Source organism: Mixophyes fleayi, chromosome 3 (genome assembly GCF_038048845.1).
Source record: "Mixophyes fleayi isolate aMixFle1 chromosome 3, aMixFle1.hap1, whole genome shotgun sequence".
Classification (NCBI taxonomy): Eukaryota; Metazoa; Chordata; class Amphibia; order Anura; family Limnodynastidae; genus Mixophyes; species Mixophyes fleayi.
In genome coordinates, this window is record NC_134404.1 from 72852814 (window position 1) to 72873094 (window position 20281).

General features: G+C 43.2%; 1 protein-coding gene across 3 annotated transcripts in view; it reads right to left on the bottom strand.

Annotated features, from left to right (window-relative positions):
- DGKD (diacylglycerol kinase delta) overlaps window positions 1-20281 on the bottom strand; it is a 79462-nt gene that overhangs the window by 53951 nt on the left and 5230 nt on the right. For all 3 annotated transcript variants that reach the window (XM_075201761.1, XM_075201759.1, XM_075201760.1), the window contains exon 2: window positions 16496-16606. In XM_075201761.1, the coding sequence (XP_075057862.1) occupies window positions 16496-16606 (111 nt within the window). The remainder of the gene's footprint in view (window positions 1-16495; window positions 16607-20281) is intronic.

Below are 20281 nucleotides of genomic sequence, written 5' to 3' on the forward strand. Positions count from 1 at the left end.
CAAGCAAGCCTTGTGATGGACACACACACCAATATCCCCATCAGTGTCAGCAAATTTGCCTGACATGGCCGTGTGAGTCCCCACAACAGGAAAAATACCAAAGAATGATCATCATCGGCCTGTAAATATTTTGGAGGGGGGGGGGGGGGGGCACATCTGCTGTTGCATTGCATGTGCAGAACTCCTACAACCACACTAACAGGCCTCTATGTAATCTGTCCATGTCGTCCATGGGCCTCATGAGTGGCCAAGCTAGAAGGTGATCATACGGCTCAGGCTGAGAGACGGAACTGGCCCATGTGTAGTCAGACTTTGGCCACTACTAGAAGAGATTTATCTATGCTGAAAATCTAGTAGAGACTTGGACCACTGGAGATGGTCTCAGTGATGTCATCCACCAACCCCTATGTGCATTTTATTTAATAAAGATTGTTTTAGTGAGAAGCTGTTGGGGACCTTAGGTGTACCAATATCGTGTGGAGCCTTGCACCACCATCATTTTGTTTAAACTCAATGACAGTGCAAGTTTAAAAAAACATAGATAGTTATCCAGAGATCATGGTAATGCAGTTAACAATCCTAAACATATTAGTATTTTTCCATCAACAGAATGTCTGAAGTAGAAGAAATATGTATCTTAGAATTACTGAGGTTAAGATTTGACCTCAACTCAATTGAAAAGTTAAGGCATGACCTAAAGTGAACATATACTGTAAGGGAATCCAAATTATCAATGAGTTGAAGCTGCTTTGGTTAGAATACCTTCAATCCAGTGTGCGGGACGGATCTGCAGAAACATGAGACGCCTTCACAAACTATAAATGTGTACAAGTGTAAGCCTCCCATCAAGAGGCCAATCTCCTACCACTTTAGGAAAACACCTTCCTTAAAAAGAACCAGCAGTTCTGTTTAATTTAGCCTCATTTATGTTGCAAATTAATCATGAGAGTGAAAGGACATTGAGACTGTCTTTATTGCATGTGGTACTTGTTTGTGTTTGAAGGGGCAAGATGCTTCTCATTAAAAGCACAGACCTCTGCCAGCTGAGAGCTGGTTCAAACTTCAAGTCCTTTAGTGGAATTGTAATGCCCATGTGTCTCACTGCACAGGAGGAAATGCACCTTTCACCTCTTTATCTCACTTCAATCATCATCTTGTGCAAACTAAAATTCTGTTCCTGTCCTGCTCTGAAAATTCGCTCTATACTGTGTAAGTAATGTCTTCTCTCCACCAACCTCCTACTGCCCCTCCGAAATTCTGACATCTTACTCTGTATGTCCACACTCTTTGGCAGAAATCTGGGCGCACTTGCAAACACTTAAGCTTATGTATTATAAATTACCACATGGGAATGTTGGATCATACTTTTCAAGTAACACATATAGTTTATCCAATGAAAAAATACACAAAATTATAACTGGTTTGAAATCGTTAACAGCAATAAGGTGTTTTTGTGTCATCTAAAATAATGCTATATTTTGCAAAATGTTAGCTTGAATCACAAAAACTACTTAAATATTGATTAGTGAAATGGATGCAAATATTAAAAGGTGTTAAATATTAGAGATAGCAATACATTGTTATTTGTATACAAATATTCTTAAAACCTTACATTTTAATCTGTTGTGAATGCCACTTCCTGTAATACGCATTATATAAAACTATGCTTATAGAGTTTATACATTCTAGTGTACTCCTCCATGATGTCTTGTAAGATTTCTCCAATAAGATCAATATTACAAATCTTATTCACCCCCAACTAATATGTTCTCCAATTTAATTCCACATTGATGTAATGAAGAATTTTACCCTGGGTATTTAGAGTATTCAACAAGCTAAGTAATAGGCGGCTGCTAAAAAGAAAAGCCTACCCTACAAAAACTATGGAATGATTTGCCATCTTCTTATATAAAAAAAAATCATATTAAATTGTGTGTTACAGTATTCTGATTTTCCTTGAAAATCATATTTTCGAGACCTTTTAAACGTTCTTGACTGCAGATTTTATATATTACATTTGTATATATGTTACAACTTAGTTATATGTTGCTGAATATGGGGCCTCTTGTCCTAAGATTGACAACAAGCCATTTGCTAATTATTCTGCATGTGTATTCATTAACTTTAGGGTACATATAACACCAGTAGTGGTTTGTGGATATTAGACCCTAAGATTACACGCACTAGGATAAAACATGGCGGTTCTAAGTGTTTTGCGTAGTGAAGTGATCGCAACTGAGTGTGACTGCACAAAGACTTATTTATTTCATTTGCTGATGGAGCCATGGGGACGTACACCTTTCGTCAGGCGTTAAGCATTCAGCTCAGGATCACAGAGAGCATTCATCACTGCTGCTTTGCATTGTGTATTGTTGCTGCACCTTACATACTACACTACAAAAGCTATACTAATTCATGCTATGATTCTTTTAGTTCTGAAGTTCTATACTTTCAACATAAGACAATTTGCATATGTAGATTACATTTACAACACAGAAGGTGCGCCATGTACAAGACCTATATATTTATACCTTCCTGGGCAATCCTCAGCCAGCAGCACATTTACCCTGACAGTTAAGAGACTGCAAAAGTACTTGATGGTCTTCTCCTTCCCCTCCAGACACGAACCATTTCTCACCATCTCTGGTAGGCCCATCACTTCTCTGTGGTCACTACAAACTGTTCTTATAATGTAGCACATTGTTTTAAGTAGCCGGGTCCCTGGTTTCACTTTGCTCTGCCCGTGTTCCCTGAGGCATACAATCGACTGGCTTGCTCGGTCTCTGTTCCTCACGCCTCTGGGAGACAGGTACGACGTATGTTGCATGTTATAGTTTGTTGTTGTAATTTCTCCTCACACTTATTGCAACACCCTGAATCTGAATGTTTATGTTTTTAACAATGTTTTATTCGCTAGGATGACGGATTTTGCTATTGTTGTTTGCACATTTAACTGTTGTATTTACCAGTTACATTTAGGTATTCCCCTTTGAATGCCCTGGGGTCAATTCACCCAGGTCCAGACTCATGTCCCCCATAATTGTTTCACTTTTCTGCCACTCTTTTTCTCCCCCCTGTGACAAAAGCCCTATCCTCCTTACAGAAGCTATTTTTGCTTACCCCCCCCCGTTAGTTCCTTTCCTGGTGTCCTCTCAGTCCCTCCCCTCTCCCCTAGTTATATGGAGACTACTGCTTGGTGCGAGTATCCCACCCCTCAGGTTTTATTCAAGGTTGTCTCTCACATTCATCAACTTTCACTATGGTCCAATTTCTGTCTGTAAACGCCAAAGGCCTGAACTCACCCAATAAACGTAGTATAGCACTTACATTTTTTGCCACCCACAAAGCGGATATAGTTGCAGTCCAAAAGACCCATTTCTCCCTTCATTCAGCTCCCCAATTCCAGAATAAATGTTACCCCACCTCCTATGTGCCATGTGGCCCCTTTAAGCGTAATGGGGTGGCTATTTTGATCAAGGCAGGGTGTCCCTTTAATTTGGAGAAGCAGGTAACTGATAAAAAACGGACACTACCTCATTCTAGTAGGAACCCTGGACGAGCAGTCCATCACCTTGGTTTCCCTATACGCCCCTAACTCCCAGCAGATTCCTTTTATGAGACGCACATTCCAAGCTGTCCAACAGATTAAGAAGGGCATGGTGGTTTACATGTGAGATTTTAATATAGCCCCTGAACCCAGATTAGACAAGTCTAGCTCCTCCACAGCCCGGATCCCTTCTCCTGCTATCTCTCTGGCCCAGAATTTTGCTCAGCTTCATGCTGAATTTGATCTATATGACGTTTCGAGAGCAGAACACCCAGGGGGAACTGGATTACGGGATTATACGTTCTTTTCCCTGGTGCACAACTCCTTTTCTCGTATAGATCTCCTCCTCTCCGATAAATGATCTCTTCAGCAGGTTTCCAATATTACGATTATGCCTATTACATGGTCAGACCATGCTCAATTAACTCGGTGCTTGGAGGCCACTGCTAGATTCCCCCCCCCCCCCCCCCCCCCTGCCGCATGGCTGAATATGTCCTGATGGAGGATATTGGATAAAGAGTTCTGAGTGAAGCACTAGATTCCTATCTACAGACTAACACCCCAGAAGACACCTAGGAATACACGCACTGGTGGGCTTTGAAGGCATTCATGAGGGAAGCGGCTATACCGGCTAGAATTAGACGCACCCACTTGGAGGTGAAAGAATCTTGTGAGGCCCAGATTGTCGCTGTAGAGCAACAGCATAAGCTCAACCCCTCTGACCCTGCCATTAAAGCATCCTTGGGGGATTTCCGGAAAAAATTAAGTTCCATCATGTTACTCCAAGTGAACAACGCCATAGCCAAATTATATCAAAAGTTCTATACATTGGGGAATAGGGTAAACTTCAGGCACGTAAGCTCCGGGGTAAGAACGCCATTAACCGCATTAAGGCCCTTGCAGGCCCTCGAGGATCCCGTATCTATAACCCGTCGGAAATTGCTAATCAGTTCGCCGTTTACTATGCATAGCTTTATAATCTTCACCAGGACCTCTCTCAACCTCACCCCTCTCCTACTAGTATAGCTGCCTTCTTAGACTCCATCCAGCTCCCCACTCTGGATCCAGATGTGGCGGCTGAGTTGTGCTCTCCCTGGAGGGAGGATGAGATTTAAGGGGTGATAAAATCCCTTAAACGAGACAAAGCGCCGGGACCCAATGGTCTCATAAATGGCTTTTTCCTTGCCTTCCAGAGGGAGCTTAGCCCAGTACTCACATCTCTATTTAATAAGGCCACTGAGAAGTCTGACTTACCTAAAGAAATGCTAGAGGCTGGGATAGTTACCGTTCCCAAACCTGGCAAGAACCCGGCCCACTATCAGAACTATAGACCAATTGCACTTTTAAATACAGATCTTAAAATATTTGCCAAACTGATCGCCATTAGACTTAATCCTATCCTGCCAAGCCTTTGTCACGATCGTCTGAATTTCTTGATCCGATTCGGGACCCTTGGGACTAGCTGGAGCAGGAGTGAAACAGAACTTAGCAGCCTGGATGAACTTCTTGCTCATGTTCGTGCTGATTGTAGAATATAGCAGGGGAATTAGCAGTCTGGAAATGTAGACAGGAACACTGCACTTGTAATGCAGTCAGGAACACTGCACTTGTAATGCAGTCAGGAACACTGCACTTGTAATGCAGTCAGGAACACTGCACTTGTAATGCAGTCAGGAACACTGCACTTAGGAGTGCAGACAGGATTACTGCACTTGTAATGCAGTCAGGAACACTGCACTTGTAATGCAGTCAGGAACACTGCACTTGTATGCAGTCAGGAACACTGCACTTGTAATGCAGTCAGGAACACTGGAGCCAAGAACTATCCTCTGGAGAGAAGTGTGTTGTTCTGGCAATGAACAGATCACAGCAGCAGGTTTAAATAGGATGTCCCAAACAACTATTGGCTGATCAGTTCATGTGATCACAGCTTCTGAATCTGGTTGGTTTGGAATGATCACCTGACTGCATCCAAGATGGCCGCGCCCATGCTGCAGGACAGACAGTATGTGTTTGTTTACAAATGAAGGTGTGGAGAACGGGAATGCTGCAGATGACCAGAAGGGACCCAGGTAGCCGTGATATGACAGCGGCGGATGAGGTAAGTGCGGCTAAGATCCCGATTTGTGACAGTACCCCCTCCCTTACGAGTGGCCACTGGACACTTAGATTGGGGCTTAGTTGGAAACTTGCGGTGAAATTTTTTGATGGGAGATGGAGCGTGAACATCAGAAGCTTTGATCCAGGCCCTCTCTTCTGGACCATAGCCTTTCCAGTCGACTAGATATTGTAAGGTTTTATGTCGAAACCGAGAGTCCAAGATCTCTTTAATTTCATATTCGTCACCATGTTCAGTCTGCACTTCAGGAGAAACCAGTTTGGGTGTATAAAACTGATTTAGCACCAGTGGTTTCAAGAGAGAGATATGGAAGGTGTTGGGTACCCTGAGGTAAGATGGTAGATGTAATTTGTAGGACACTGGATTGATGACTCGGGAGATGTTAAACGGTCCAATAAAGCGAGGAGCGAATTTCATAGATGGAACTCTGAGGCGTAGATTGCGAGTAGACAGCCAGACTCTGTCTCCGGGTTTCAAGCTTGGAATGGCTCGTCGCTTTTTGTCGGCCTGAATTTTGTAGCGTTGGGACGCTTTAAGTAGAGATTCCCGTACCTGGCGCCAGTGGCCTGAAAAATTCTTTAGGAAAACTTCAGAGGCAGGTACTGAGGCTGTAGGAAGTGGAGTAAACAAGGGTACCCTGGGGTGTAGGCCATAGACCGTATGAAATGGAGTGGAAGCAGAGGATTCGTGATAATGATTATTATGAGCAAATTCTGCCCAAGGAAGCAGATCTACCCAGTCGTCTTGAGAAGAGGATATGTACAAACGGAGAAATGTTTCTAGGTCTTGATTAACTCTTTCCGTTTGCCCGTTGGATTGGGGATGATAGGCCGAAGAGAAGTTTAGTTTGATCTGTAGTGCTTGGCACAAGGATCTCCAGAATTTCGCCACAAACTGAACTCCTCTATCTGAGACGATTTCTTCAGGACACCCATGCAAACGGAAGATCTCCTTTATAAATTGCTGAGCCAGGATAGGTGCTGATGGGAGTCCACGGAGAGGAACAAAATGCGCCATTTTAGAGAATCGGTCAACGATGACCCAGATGGTATTGAAATTATTAGAATTGGGCAAATCGGAAACAAAGTCCATAGAAATATGGGTCCAGGGTTTGGTGGGAATAGGCAGAGGCAAAAGTTGACCAGCTGAAGATTGTCTTGAACTTTTATGTTGGGCACAGCTGCCACATGCGGAAACAAATTGCTGAACATCCTGATGAAGCGTAGGCCACCAGTAGCTTCTCAATATGAAAGATTGAGTTTTGCGGATGCCAGCATGACCGGCAAATCTGGAACAATGTGCCCATTGGAGCAATTTTTTCCGCAGATTCTCAGGAACAAAAGTTTTCCCCTGGGGAGGTGTATTGTCGGGTCTACTGACTGCGATGCTGAGTGGGCTGATAATAGGCCGTGGATCCACAATGATGGAATCTTCTTCTTTTACCATAGAACGTGACAGAGCATCGGCCTTGCGATTTTTGGAACCGGGACGGAAGGTGACATGGATATCAAATCGAGAAAAGAATAGTGCCCATCGGGCCTGACGTGGATTCATGCACTGTGCAGTTTTAAGGTAGAGCAGATTCTTGTGATCCGTGTATATTGTGACAGGATAACGAGCTCCCTCAAGTAAATGTCTCCACTCTTCAAGTGCCAATTTGATGGCAAGCAGCTCTTTGTCCCCTATGGCATAATTTCGTTCAGCTGGTAAAAATTTTCGGGAGAAGAACCCGCAGGGATGCCATTGCTCATCAGCTGGTTTTTGGGAGAGAACTGCCCCTACTCCGACAGATGAGGCATCAACTTCCAAGTAGAATGGACAGGTTAAATCTGGTTGCCTCAGTATGGGAGCAGAAATAAATGCTTGTTTCAGAAGTTGAAAAGCAGATTGGGCTTCTTCAGACCACTTGGCAGGATTAGCTCCTTTTTTGGTGAGGGCGGTGAGTGGTGCTACTACAGTAGAGTAGCCACGAATAAATTTTCGATAGTAGTTAGCAAATCCCAGAAATCGCTGTACTGCCTTTAGTGTAGATGGTTGAGGCCAGTTAAGAATAGCTTGCACCTTCTCTGGGTCCATACGGAGACCGGTGCCCGAGATGATATACCCCAAGAATGGAATGGATTCAACTTCGAAGGTGCATTTTTCAAGCTTGCAATACAGTTTATTCCTTCTGAGACGGCTGAGGACCTCTTTAACATGTCTGCGATGGGACTGGATATCAGAGGAGAAAACGAGGATATCGTCCAAATATACCACAATAGTATGGTACAGTAAGTCCCGAAAGATTTCGTTTATGAAATTCTGAAAAACCGCTGGAGCATTGCTCAGACCGAATGGCATGACAAGATATTCGTAGTGCCCATCCCTGGTGTTAAAGGCGGTTTTCCATTCATCGCCACGCCTGATACGGATCAAATTGTAGGCCCCGCGGAGATCCAACTTCGTAAATATTTGCGCACCTTTGACTCTGTCAAATAACTCTGTGATGAGGGGCAGAGGATACCGGTTCTTGATGGTAATGTCGTTGAGACCTCGGTAATCGATGCAGGGACGTAATCCACCATCTTTTTTTTTTACAAAAAAGAACCCGGCTCCTGCCGGTGAAGAGGATGGGCGAATAAAGCCCCTTTCCAAGTTCTCTTTTACATATTCAGACATAGATTTTGTCTCAGGGATAGAAAGAGGGTAGACTCTGCCACGCGGTGGGGTTTTACCCGGAACAAGATCAATGGGACAGTCCCAATCCCGATGAGGTGGTAGAGTTTCAGCGGCCTGCTTACTGAAAACGTCTGTGAACTCTTGGTAGGCAGAAGGAACTGGCAAAACTTCCTTATCAGAGGTGGAGCAATGTGGAAGAACACGTTGTAAACAGGACCCGAAACAAGTTGGAGCCCACGCCAGGATTTGTGGAGTCGACCAGTCAATATGGGGGTTATGCGTTTGAAGCCATGGAAACCCGAGAACCACAGGGCTAGTGGCTTCTGGGATGACCAAAAAGGTAAGAGACTCGGAATGCAGAACTCCTATTTGGAGCGTCACTGGAGAAGTCTGATGCGTAATGGTACCCCCTGGAATACGGCTACCGTCAACCGCAGAGAGAAAGATGGTCACTGGAATTTTCTCTAGTGGAATGGCTAGTTCAGCAGCTAATCTGGCAGACATGAAATTCCCAGCTGCTCCAGAATCCAGCAGGGCTGAAATGTATTGGGAGCCTTGAGCGTGTTTCAGAGTGACTGGGATAATACAGTCCTTGCCTTGTGGGGAGCGAAGAGCCACTCCTAGGCTCACTTCCTCATTGTCAGCTAGGAGGTTGTGTTTACCCGGCTTACGAGGACAATGATGTAACAGATGTCCGGAACTGGCACAGTATAAGCAAAGTTTCTCTCTAACTCGCCGTTCTCGCTCGGTGGGTAAAAGACGTGCTTTGCCTAATTGCATGGGTCCTTCAGGGAAAGGAGACGGTACACGGACCCGTTGAATAGGGTGGAACTTGGGGTGTTTCAGCCTCCTCTTTTCTAGAGTTCTTTCTCTGAACCGAAGATCAACCCGATTGCAGGTGGTAATCAATTGGTCTAGCGTTGTAGGTAAGTCCCGAGACGCTAATACATCCTTAATGTCGTCAGACAGGCCCTGCCAGAAAACCGCAACAAGAGCATCGTTATTCCAAGATAGTTCAGAGGAAAGTGTTTGAAATTGAACGGCATATTGGCCCACAGACTGCTGCCCTTGCCGAAGGCGCAGAATATCTAAAGCGGCTGACGTTGTTCTTCCAGGCTCGTCGAATATTCTGCGGAAGGTAGACAGGAAGCTATCAATGTCAAATAAAATTGGGTCAGATTTTTCCCAGAGCGGTGATGCCCATGCCAGAGCTTGCCCTGATAGTAGCGAAACAATATAAGCAGTTTTGGTACGTGTAGTGGGGAAATTTCCGGGTTGTAATTCAAAGTGTATACTACACTGGTTGAGAAACCCGCGGCAATTCTTCGGATCGCCATTGTATTTAGCTGGCGTGGGAAGATGGAGTCTGGATGAAGTAAGTAGTGAAGCAGGTATTACTGGCTCAGGCGGAGTATGGGATGGTTGACTGCGGAATAACTGCAAGGTATCCACACGTGTAGAAACATCCTGCAGCAATCTCAAAATTTGCCCCTGGTTAGTTTCTTGTCTCTCAATGCGTTCAGCTAATATTTGGACAGAGTCCTCCCTCGGGGTATGTTCCCCTAGCGGATCCATTGGGCCAGAACAAACTGTCACGATCGTCTGAATTTCTTGATCCGATTCGGGACCCTTGGGACTAGCTGGAGCAGGAGTGAAACAGAACTTAGCAGCCTGGATGAACTTCTTGCTCATGTTCGTGCTGATTGTAGAATATAGCAGGGGAATTAGCAGTCTGGAAATGTAGACAGGAACACTGCACTTGTAATGCAGTCAGGAACACTGCACTTGTAATGCAGTCAGGAACACTGCACTTGTAATGCAGTCAGGAACACTGCACTTGTAATGCAGTCAGGAACACTGCACTTAGGAGTGCAGACAGGATTACTGCACTTGTAATGCAGTCAGGAACACTGCACTTGTAATGCAGTCAGGAACACTGCACTTGTATGCAGTCAGGAACACTGCACTTGTAATGCAGTCAGGAACACTGGAGCCAAGAACTATCCTCTGGAGAGAAGTGTGTTGTTCTGGCAATGAACAGATCACAGCAGCAGGTTTAAATAGGATGTCCCAAACAACTATTGGCTGATCAGTTCATGTGATCACAGCTTCTGAATCTGGTTGGTTTGGAATGATCACCTGACTGCATCCAAGATGGCCGCGCCCATGCTGCAGGACAGACAGTATGTGTTTGTTTACAAATGAAGGTGTGGAGAACGGGAATGCTGCAGATGACCAGAAGGGACCCAGGTAGCCGTGATATGACAGCGGCGGATGAGGTAAGTGCGGCTAAGATCCCGATTTGTGACAGCCTTATTAATCAAGACCAAGTTGGCTTTGTGTTGGGCAGACAAGCTCCGGATAACACACGCCGGGTTCTTAATATATTGTCCACCTACACGTCTCGGGCTAGATGCTGAGAAGGCGTTCTACAGGATTCATTGGGAATACCTGCAGGAGGTCCTTGCCAGGTTTGGATTTAGTGGCTTCTTCCCCCAGGCAATTCGGACCCTGTATAGTTGTCCCTCAGCCAGAGTCCTCAGTAATGGATTCCTGACGGCCCCTTTTGATATCACCAATGGAACCAGACAGGAATGGAGCCCCTGGCGGAACGGATCAGGACAACGTCTGCTATCACTGGCACTAGGATTGGGGACATCCATCATAAGATCTGTCTATTCGCAGACAATGTTCTTTTATTCCTGACGGAGCCCGAGACCTCTTTACCTGCCTTGCAGGAAGTCCTTGGAGCATACTCTGAGGCTTCCTATTACAAAGTAAATACTTCCAAGTCCGAAGCTATGGGGGTGGGTTTAGCACCAGATAGACTTCTCACTACAATCTACTTACAAATCCCACTGGTGCTACTCATCTCTTAAATACTTAGGAATCCATATCCCATCCCACCCTAAAGACCTTATAGACTGTAACTATACCCCTCTCCTGCAACAATTTAAAGCCCTAACTACCTCATGGCCAGAATATGAGGTCTCGTGGCTCGGTAGGATAGCTGCACTCAAAATGAGGCTCTTGCCAAAAAACCTATACCTGTTCAGGTCCGTTCCAGTCTTGGTCCCCCGCCAAATACTCAACAAATTTTACACAAGTGTCTTGCGCTTTGTGTGGAGAGGCAAGCACCCCATAATGGCTCGTTCATGTCTCGTAAATTAAGAGGTGGCCTGGCAGCTCCTGACCTGGAACTATACCAACAAGCCGCTAGGCTTGACCAGCTTAAGGATTGGACCGCTTTCCACCCTCACAAACCATGGGCCTCTATTGAAGGCCAAGCGGTATCCCCGTTCTCGATAGAGGACTTACTCTGGCTAGATGGCAAGTTTAGGCCATCCACTCTGCCTAGTGTTAGAGTCTCCTTAGCGACCTCGGATAAGATGGTTAAGGTCATTCAGGACTTTTCCCTCCCCTCCTCCCACCTCTCCCTTTCTGCGGTGGTGACATTAATTTCCAACCTGCGACAGGGGTCCATGAATCTCCCGAGGTGTCACTAACGTCTCAGTCATCTTTGAGCAGGGTATTTTGGTCCCGGTTTCCTCTCTTCAAGAGCGCTTTCAAATCCCGACTGCGGACTTCTACAAATACCTTCAGATACGTCATTGGATCCAGTCGCAGCAATCCTGCCCATACAAGCCACGGAACCCCCACCGCTTGTGAAGAGGTTGATATACTCACGTTCCCACGCTGGGATCATATACGCTTGGTACCAATGTTTCTTGACAGCTCCCGAGTATTGTAAATTGCAAGTCCAAGTGCAATGGGAAACTGATCTCGGTCAGTCCCTGACAGATGAGGACTAGGACTATGTTTTCAAAAATGTTTACACCATGTCGAAATGTATCAATCGATCAATCAGAAATGCTCATTAAAATGGTCCATAGATTATATTACAGTCCTGTTTAAACTACATAAAATCTGGCCCTCTCTTTCTCAGCTCTGTTGGAGGGAGTGCGGGGAAGCTTGATCCCACTTCCATATTTTCTGGTCCTGCCTCAAAATTAAATCTCTATGGGACGAAGTTTTTGGACTAATAGGACAAGTAACTTCGTTGTCTATTACACCTCATCCATCTCTGGCCCTTCTCCAACTCTATCCACCGGACTTCCCGGTTCACCACCGTTATGTCACAGGGCACATTTTAATTGCTACTAGAGCAGCCATCGCTCAAGACTGGAAGAGCCTGGCTCTCCCGCCTCTCTCCAAAACTATAGCAAAAGCATAGCTATGTGATGGAAACCATAGGTTTCAAATATTCCACTTCTGCCTCTTCCACCCTGATGAAGTGGTTCCCTTGGTTTGATTACTATTCTACCCATAAGTCTGCCCTCTCGCCTTCTGGGTCCATCTAGGATAGAACTATCTCTTCTTGATCCCCCTTACGTAGGGGCCTATTGCGTTCCCTATCTGACAACCTACTTATAGAAGCTCCAGGAGTTGACTCCATCCCTTATAACCCCCTCCACTTTTATCCTTTAGCTTGTACTATATACCCGTCTCTGTTCTTTTGGTTTGATATGTTTTTGCATGTGTTAACAATACCTGATGCTTTTTAATGTCACTTGACCTTTGTTTGTTCATACATAGATATATTTACTCTGTCATTCCTCACTTGTGTTATTTTTTGTGCTTTTTCTTTGGAAAATCTAATAAAAGCATTTTTAAAATGCAAAAGTGGGAATGTCAATTTATAGCACTGCCTAGTTCGCAGGCCCCCTACACCCAAACAGTCAGATTTAACCTTTCACAATATTCCCTCGAGTATGGCATGTTTGGCCCTGAACACTGAAGATTGGTGCACCAGCAGCTGCACAATGTCACCACAGGGAAATACCGCTGAAGCAGTGCACAATTTATATAGGAATTGTATAGAAACTGCAGAGGTTATATATACGCATAAAGCATGTGGCCTAACAAAATATAGTATTAAATAGTATTAAGCATTAGTAATGCCCTGATCCGTCCTGCATGCAGAACAACAAATTGTTCCTTTGCAAAAGAAGGCATCTTACTATATAAATCCATGCACGGTGGTGTAAGACAGTATAATGGGGTCCTATACACTATCTGGACATGGGTGGCCCCATGGGTGGCCCTATTTGATTACTAGCTGCACATTAGACACATAACTGCATCCAACCTTTGAATTATTATTTTGCAGTGTGGAAATGTATTCTTAATTCTCTTTGATCCCTATGAGTTTTCCGAGCATAATAAATTGCTAAACATTCTGTCAAATCCACTTTGCTACTTCGATGGTTTTAATAGTTGCAACATTTAATACAGTTTTATTATGTTTTGCTCTTATTTATTAAATGTATTCGCTGGAGAGTGTGTCATCTATACACTCTTGTTTCCTAGCTGTGCCATCCATGCACAGAATGTACATATCATACATGTTATATAGATGACAGATGAAGGAAGCGTGGAATGTAAGTAAGCATTTTCATATAATCACATTTTTCATTTTGGGTGAAGTTATCCTTTGATTGATAACAGTCAGTGGGTTTCCTAGATAATAAAATAACTATATTAGTAACTGGACAGACACCCATTCCACCGACATAAATGAACCAAGCCTGCGCTACGAAGCATGTTCACTACAGTATATAATGAAGTCAGAGTTAGTGTTGCAGTATGATAGAAATAGAAATATCTGATGGGGGGGCATGGGGAAACTGTTTATTAAATGTGCTGTAGCACATTTAGTAACGCGCATTGTAGTACAATATATCTCGCTTTAAACACGCTTTGTAGTACAATATATCACGCTTTGAACACGCTTTATAGTACAATATATCAACTTGGTGACATTTCACCTCCCTGTGAATCGCCCATCTTATAGGCCGTGAGACATTACCGTCATCCTTTTCATATCTTGTATCACACTGATAATCTGGATATAGCCTTATGTTAGTTTGCAGCATGTATTTATATAATGGATATACATATCTCTCAGCTGTCCCAATTCAAGGTTCATAAAGGGGGCGGGGCTTACAAAACTGAGCTTCACCCCAAAGTGGTCGTCTCTGGGCAGGAAGTGGGCGTTTCTGGCATGGGGTCTGTGCAGACTGGAGCAGGGCTTATTCTGTCTCGATTCCATGTTGGGATATACAGAATATCCTGTTTTCTATCTCACTGCAAACAACCAGTTACATTCTTAATGCAGATGGACCCCTTATGAGATCTCAACACACAGGAATCTCATCTTATTGATTGCAGTGTTATAATGGCAGAAACTAACACTGCTGAAGCACACACAGTATAAATACACCTGGCTGCATATTGCATCATTGCCAGCACCAGACTGCAGCTCTGCTAGCTCTTGTGTTTGAAAGGACCAAAGCAGCAGCCCCTGTTCTTTTCCCTATCGTATCCTATTGCAGCAATGTGCTGTGGCTCAAAGGAGACATTTCAGACTGAAAGTGGTTTGTGCTATAATATTGCAGCTTAGAAAGATTCCTGAACACTATTAATCACTTTAATTTTTGTATTATCATATGCACGTTTCGCTAGTGCAGCTAGTGTGTCCCTCGCGAAACCACTAGCAAAACGTAAATTGGATAACAGGGGTATCTGTGAATGCTGCAAGTTGAAGCTATCCATCCCTCCTCGTATGAAAGGCCTGGTTCACTTTCCAGTGGCTCATTAGGATTCTAGAAGGGGAGTCAAATATGCCAACAATTTACTATTTTATTACCTAACTCAAATATGCATAGAGATTAATAGAATAATTGTTTTTTTTATTTTGCACAGTTCGCCCAAATCAGGTTCTGTGCGCAATAAAACACCATCCATGACTTATAACTGGCAGGAGTTGCATCAGCTATGTAATCCAAATCCATCTTGATAAGAGTGCTCTCAAATAGTTTAAGCTCTGGCTCAGATGTTTGCTATAGCCAGCCAGAACGGAAATAAATGTGCCCTGTGCATATGCCCTGAAAGAGCACCATAACCATAGCGGAGATGCAGAGGGAGCAATCTAATAACAGAAGAGCTCAAAAGATTCCCCACATGTCTAGATATAAATTCAGTGACCTCGGCCCAGTAACGTTCCAATACAAATGACAGAAATACGCCTATTTGCTGCAAACATGTAAAGTATATGGGGTGGTCCTATCACATAGGACTCCACACCTGAGCTTGAAGTGACATATTAAGAGTGCTGAAAAATGGTCAGAGATGATTTAATGAGAAAAGTCCCCTTTTCTTATTATGGCAGGACATCCCCAGGTGTAACTAAACACCAGGATAATATAGGAAAGAGATGTATAGGCCAAATGTCTAGTTACACCCCTGACATAACCCTGCACAACACACAGTTTACTATACAGTTTAAGTGTCATAATTTCAGATGAAAACAAATGGAGATTTCTACATTAGGAACACTTGTGTAGGTTGTATTATAAAACATATACCTTTACCAGCACCTTACTGTGGGCTAGACAGACCAAACCAATCCACTGGAAGCAGCTGATAATACCACCTCCGAGGCTACCCTCTGCTCTAAGCTTCCTGCTGTGTGATTGCCAAAAATGTAAGGGATTCATTCTGCTCAGAGAGAAAGTGATCTGGTGTTCCCTAGAGTAGATGGGTTGTTAAGCTAAGTGAGCGGCCCTCGAAACATTTGGGCATCCCTTTAAAATTTTGCAATGCCCCCAAATTTCTAGCTACGCCCCTGGACCCATAACCCTGCACAAAGATACATTTTGAGCAGGGAAAAAGCTATATTGTCATGCCACAAAATGCAGCAATATCTCCATGCCTCGTTTTAGCCATTTAGCCTTGGAGGCAGCACATAAATGTTACTAGATGGTTATGGCTAAAGACTGCTCTTATCCTCTTCACTTCATCTGTCATACAGAGCTAAGCACTGGTGATCTGCAGTGTAGGAGGACGCATTGTGCAGAGAGCAGGTGTATAAAACCTCAGGCTTTTGCTCTGTGTTAATCTTTCCCCAAGTAGACACACATAGAACAACAACATAAAGAACAAGATGTTTCACACATAACAGACTGAAAATACAATAAAAAGAAAATAGGTTACAGTGCTTTTAATGACTTACAGAACTTTGAAAATAATAGTGTACAGAGAGACAAAAAAGAGATAAAGCATCACTGTTATCTCTGCAGAGACTGTCCCTTTTCCCTTCCATGTCTGACCTTTGCAGTCTTGGCATAGTAGAGCGTCCGGCCTCGCAGTTTGAAGTAGCGCCTTCTCCATCGCTGAAAGGAACTTGTCTGCTTCTGCAGGTGACCTTCCTTCACAATAGCCTTTAAGAAGTGAAGGAAAAAGAGTAATAACTGTGCTGTGAGTGTGGCTGTCCCTTCATGGCACTCATTCTTGGTCATCCCTATGCTGCACTGAGCCTTATGCTTTCCAATCACTTCCTCATCTGACATCTTCTTATCAAACAAGGTCCCATTTTATGTGTAATGATCAGACAGTAGTCACTATGAGGAAGATTTATCAAACCTTCTAAAATGGAAAAGTGGAAGTGTTGTCCATAGCAACCAATCAGATTCTAGCTGTCATTTATCTAGTACATTGAAGAAAATGATAGCTAGAATCTGATTGGTTGCTATGGGCAACACCTCCCCTTTTCCTTTTTAGAAAGTTTGATAAATGTACCCCCCCGAGTATCGGCTATGTTGTATGAAATTGTGGAGACACAACAATCTGTTCAAATAAGCTGAACACACAACAATTTATTTCAGGTGATGTTAACATTGGCAGCAATTCTTTTTAGGATGGATCTATATGACTATTATAATTTATTACTGTTTATTTATATAACACCATCATATATAGCGGTCCATTGGAGCTTACAGTCTCTGCCATATAAAAGTACTGAGAGAAAACCATGCTCAAAATTATTTATCTCCAAAGTATCAGAGTTCCTGCTTTACTTATTAGAGGCAGTCACTCAGTATTATAAAGTATGTTTACCATCCAATGTGTGCACACTGGAGAATTTTCTGACCAATTTGTTATCTACAATGATTGTACTGCTGCCATTCATGCATACACACCGACATGATTTACCTTCAGATCTGTGCTCTTCATTTGGTCCAATAGTCGTTTAGAGAATGACAGCACAATAGTCACTCATTCATTCATTCATTCACTCCTGTTACACTGATTAACCACCTTGTTATAGCTATTCACATGCCATAACAAATTTCCTTAGCTTCTGTGACTCTGAAACAAAATATTCAGTCTCAGAACGAATAAACAAACTATTCCATCTACAGTACTCTCTACATTTAGTCACTGGGACATGTTTATTGTCGGCATCGGCTGCAAAGACCATGACTCTGTAACCTCTATGGAGATTGTGATCGTGAGTGAATACACACTCCAGGATCGTAAGGGGATTGGAACGAGACTATTATCAGTACGACCAAATAAACGAAACAACAATCGGCTCTTTGGAATGACTGTCGCTCACCGATATGTGGCCTTGCAGACGTTTATCAGAAGATTGGCCCGATAATTGGCTGAGAAACCTCCAGCGTGTACCTAGCCTCAGGTCACTGACCAACCTAGAAGTGATGCATGTATGTGGCCAGCTTTACATTACAATCTGTATGAGTTCCTGCAAGTCCAGGTGCGTACCCACTATACCACTAGTGAATGGAACTGGCTAAACCCTTGGCGTTAAGCCTAACGGGAGCCCGGCTCTTCACCAAGAACCACAGAAAGAGGGTGATCGACGTTGCTACAGAGAACCCACAGGTTGTGACCCCCAGTCTAGTGTCCCTAGGTGGCCTCTCACAAATAGGATACTGTAGGATATAGGCCGGGACTGTTAGCTCTGGTGAAAAAAAGGCTAAAAAGGGATTGCCTCAGTCCAAAACTCAAATGGCTTTACACAGTATTTATAAGAGGAGAACCTCGGACAACAGTACACAGAACCTGTGGCTCAAGCACTCAGGCAGAATGTTTGAAATAAAGGTTTGATGCCGTGCACCAGCAATGATAAAACACACATATATGTGAATGCCAGGGACTGGCAGTAGAGTGCCCAAGTTAGCGAGATTACATAGACAGTTAAGTGACAGTTTGGGGCAGTCTGCTACGTGGCAGTTCAGACTCCTAGTAATAAATGCAAATAGTAAATGTAATTAGGTAACAATTATTAACAAACATATCTTTTCTCCAATTTAGAACTTCAAATGTTCTTAAATTTGCAAGAATTTAAATTATAAAACAAATCATACAAAAATACATTAAAAAGTAACCAAGAGGAGGAGGCGGTATAAACTAAAAAAAGTTAATAAGGAAGTCAATTTTTTTTAATGAAAAACATATTGGTGAAATGTATATGCTGTTGTAAAATAGTATCATAAAACATGCCAAAAATTGTACTAAAAATTAACAAATAAAAGATTAAATTTGTCAATTTATTTTAATGATAAAAACATTAAAATGTCTAATCTGTTTTACACCATTTATTTTTGGTCTAGATTTAATCAATGCTGCACTTTAGATGTCCCATTCTCAAATTGTCATTTCTAACCTCAAGGTATACAAGACATATTATTTCCTTGTAAAGTAAAAATTTTGTGCAAATCGAGTTTTGCGGCGGAACAGGGAACAGGCCAATATGCAGAGGTGCGAATTTCCAGCGGTACAAACTTTATGTTCCACTTTTGGCTTTGCTATTCCATTTCGCACTAGATTTATACATTTTCATTACACTGAATAGTCTACATGCAAAGCTGTTAGGACAACAGTCAATTCATTGTGCTTAGTGTTGTAATTATGGTAGGACTGGGAATACATAAAACATGCAACAATTTGCAGTCAATAGCGGAATGAGGCCAATATTCAGCAGAACATTACTCATCTCTATCTCCCTGCAGCTCATTGTCAGATGAATAAATAAAACTTTGTACAAAACAGGCTTCTTTTTGCACAGTGTACCGGCACACTGCACGTCATTCTTCCCAGTTCTCGGCTTGTCTTCACCATCCTGCATTTTAGACAAACTCACCTATTTCATGGCAGTATATTTCTGGCATATATCAATCCCCACTCCTGCCTATAACACTAATCCTGGCTGCCCAAAAAAGCAAACACGTTCCTCATGGCTGCCTACAACAAATAGACTGTTGCTGGTTCTCCATAACAACACCAACACCATCTGTGGCTGCACCACTCTCCTCAATACTGCCTACAAAAAGAACATTACAAGCTACACAGCTCTTCATCTGGCTGTCCGCAACAACAAATATTCTCCCCATGGCTGTACATGATAACATCTGACTGTACAAAACAACAACAAATACTCTGCCCCTGGCTGGTTTTGAAAACAAACATTTTCCCATAGCTGCCCACAACAGTAAATACACACCTCTTGTTGACCCTGACATTCTGTCTTTGACATCACCCCTTCATTGCCTGTCCCTAACAACACATTCTCCAAAGCTTTTCACAACAAAGTTCATTCACTGTCTCTGTTCCTGACAACACCTTCTCCAAAGCTTTACCCAGCAAAACTCATTCACTGCCTGTTCCTGACAACACTTTCTCCAAAGCTTTAACCAGGAAAAATATTTACTGTCTCTTCATGGCAACACTTTCTCCAAAGCTTTTCCCAGCAGAACTCATTCATATTCTGTTCCTGACAACACCTTCTCCAAAGCTTTTCACAGCAAAGTTCATTCACTGCCTGTTCCTGGCAACACTTTCTCCAAAGCTTTTCACAGCAAAACTCATTGACAGACTCTTCCTGACAACATTATCTCCAAAGCTTTTCCCAACAAAGTTCATTCACTGCCTGTTCCTGACGTGACAACACATTCTCCAGAGCTTTACCCAGCAAAACTCATTCACTGCCTGTTCCTGACAACACTTTCTCCAAAGCTTTTCCCAGCAAAGTTCATTCACTGCATGTTCCTGACAACACTTTCTCCAAAGCTTTTCCCAGCAAAACTCCACTC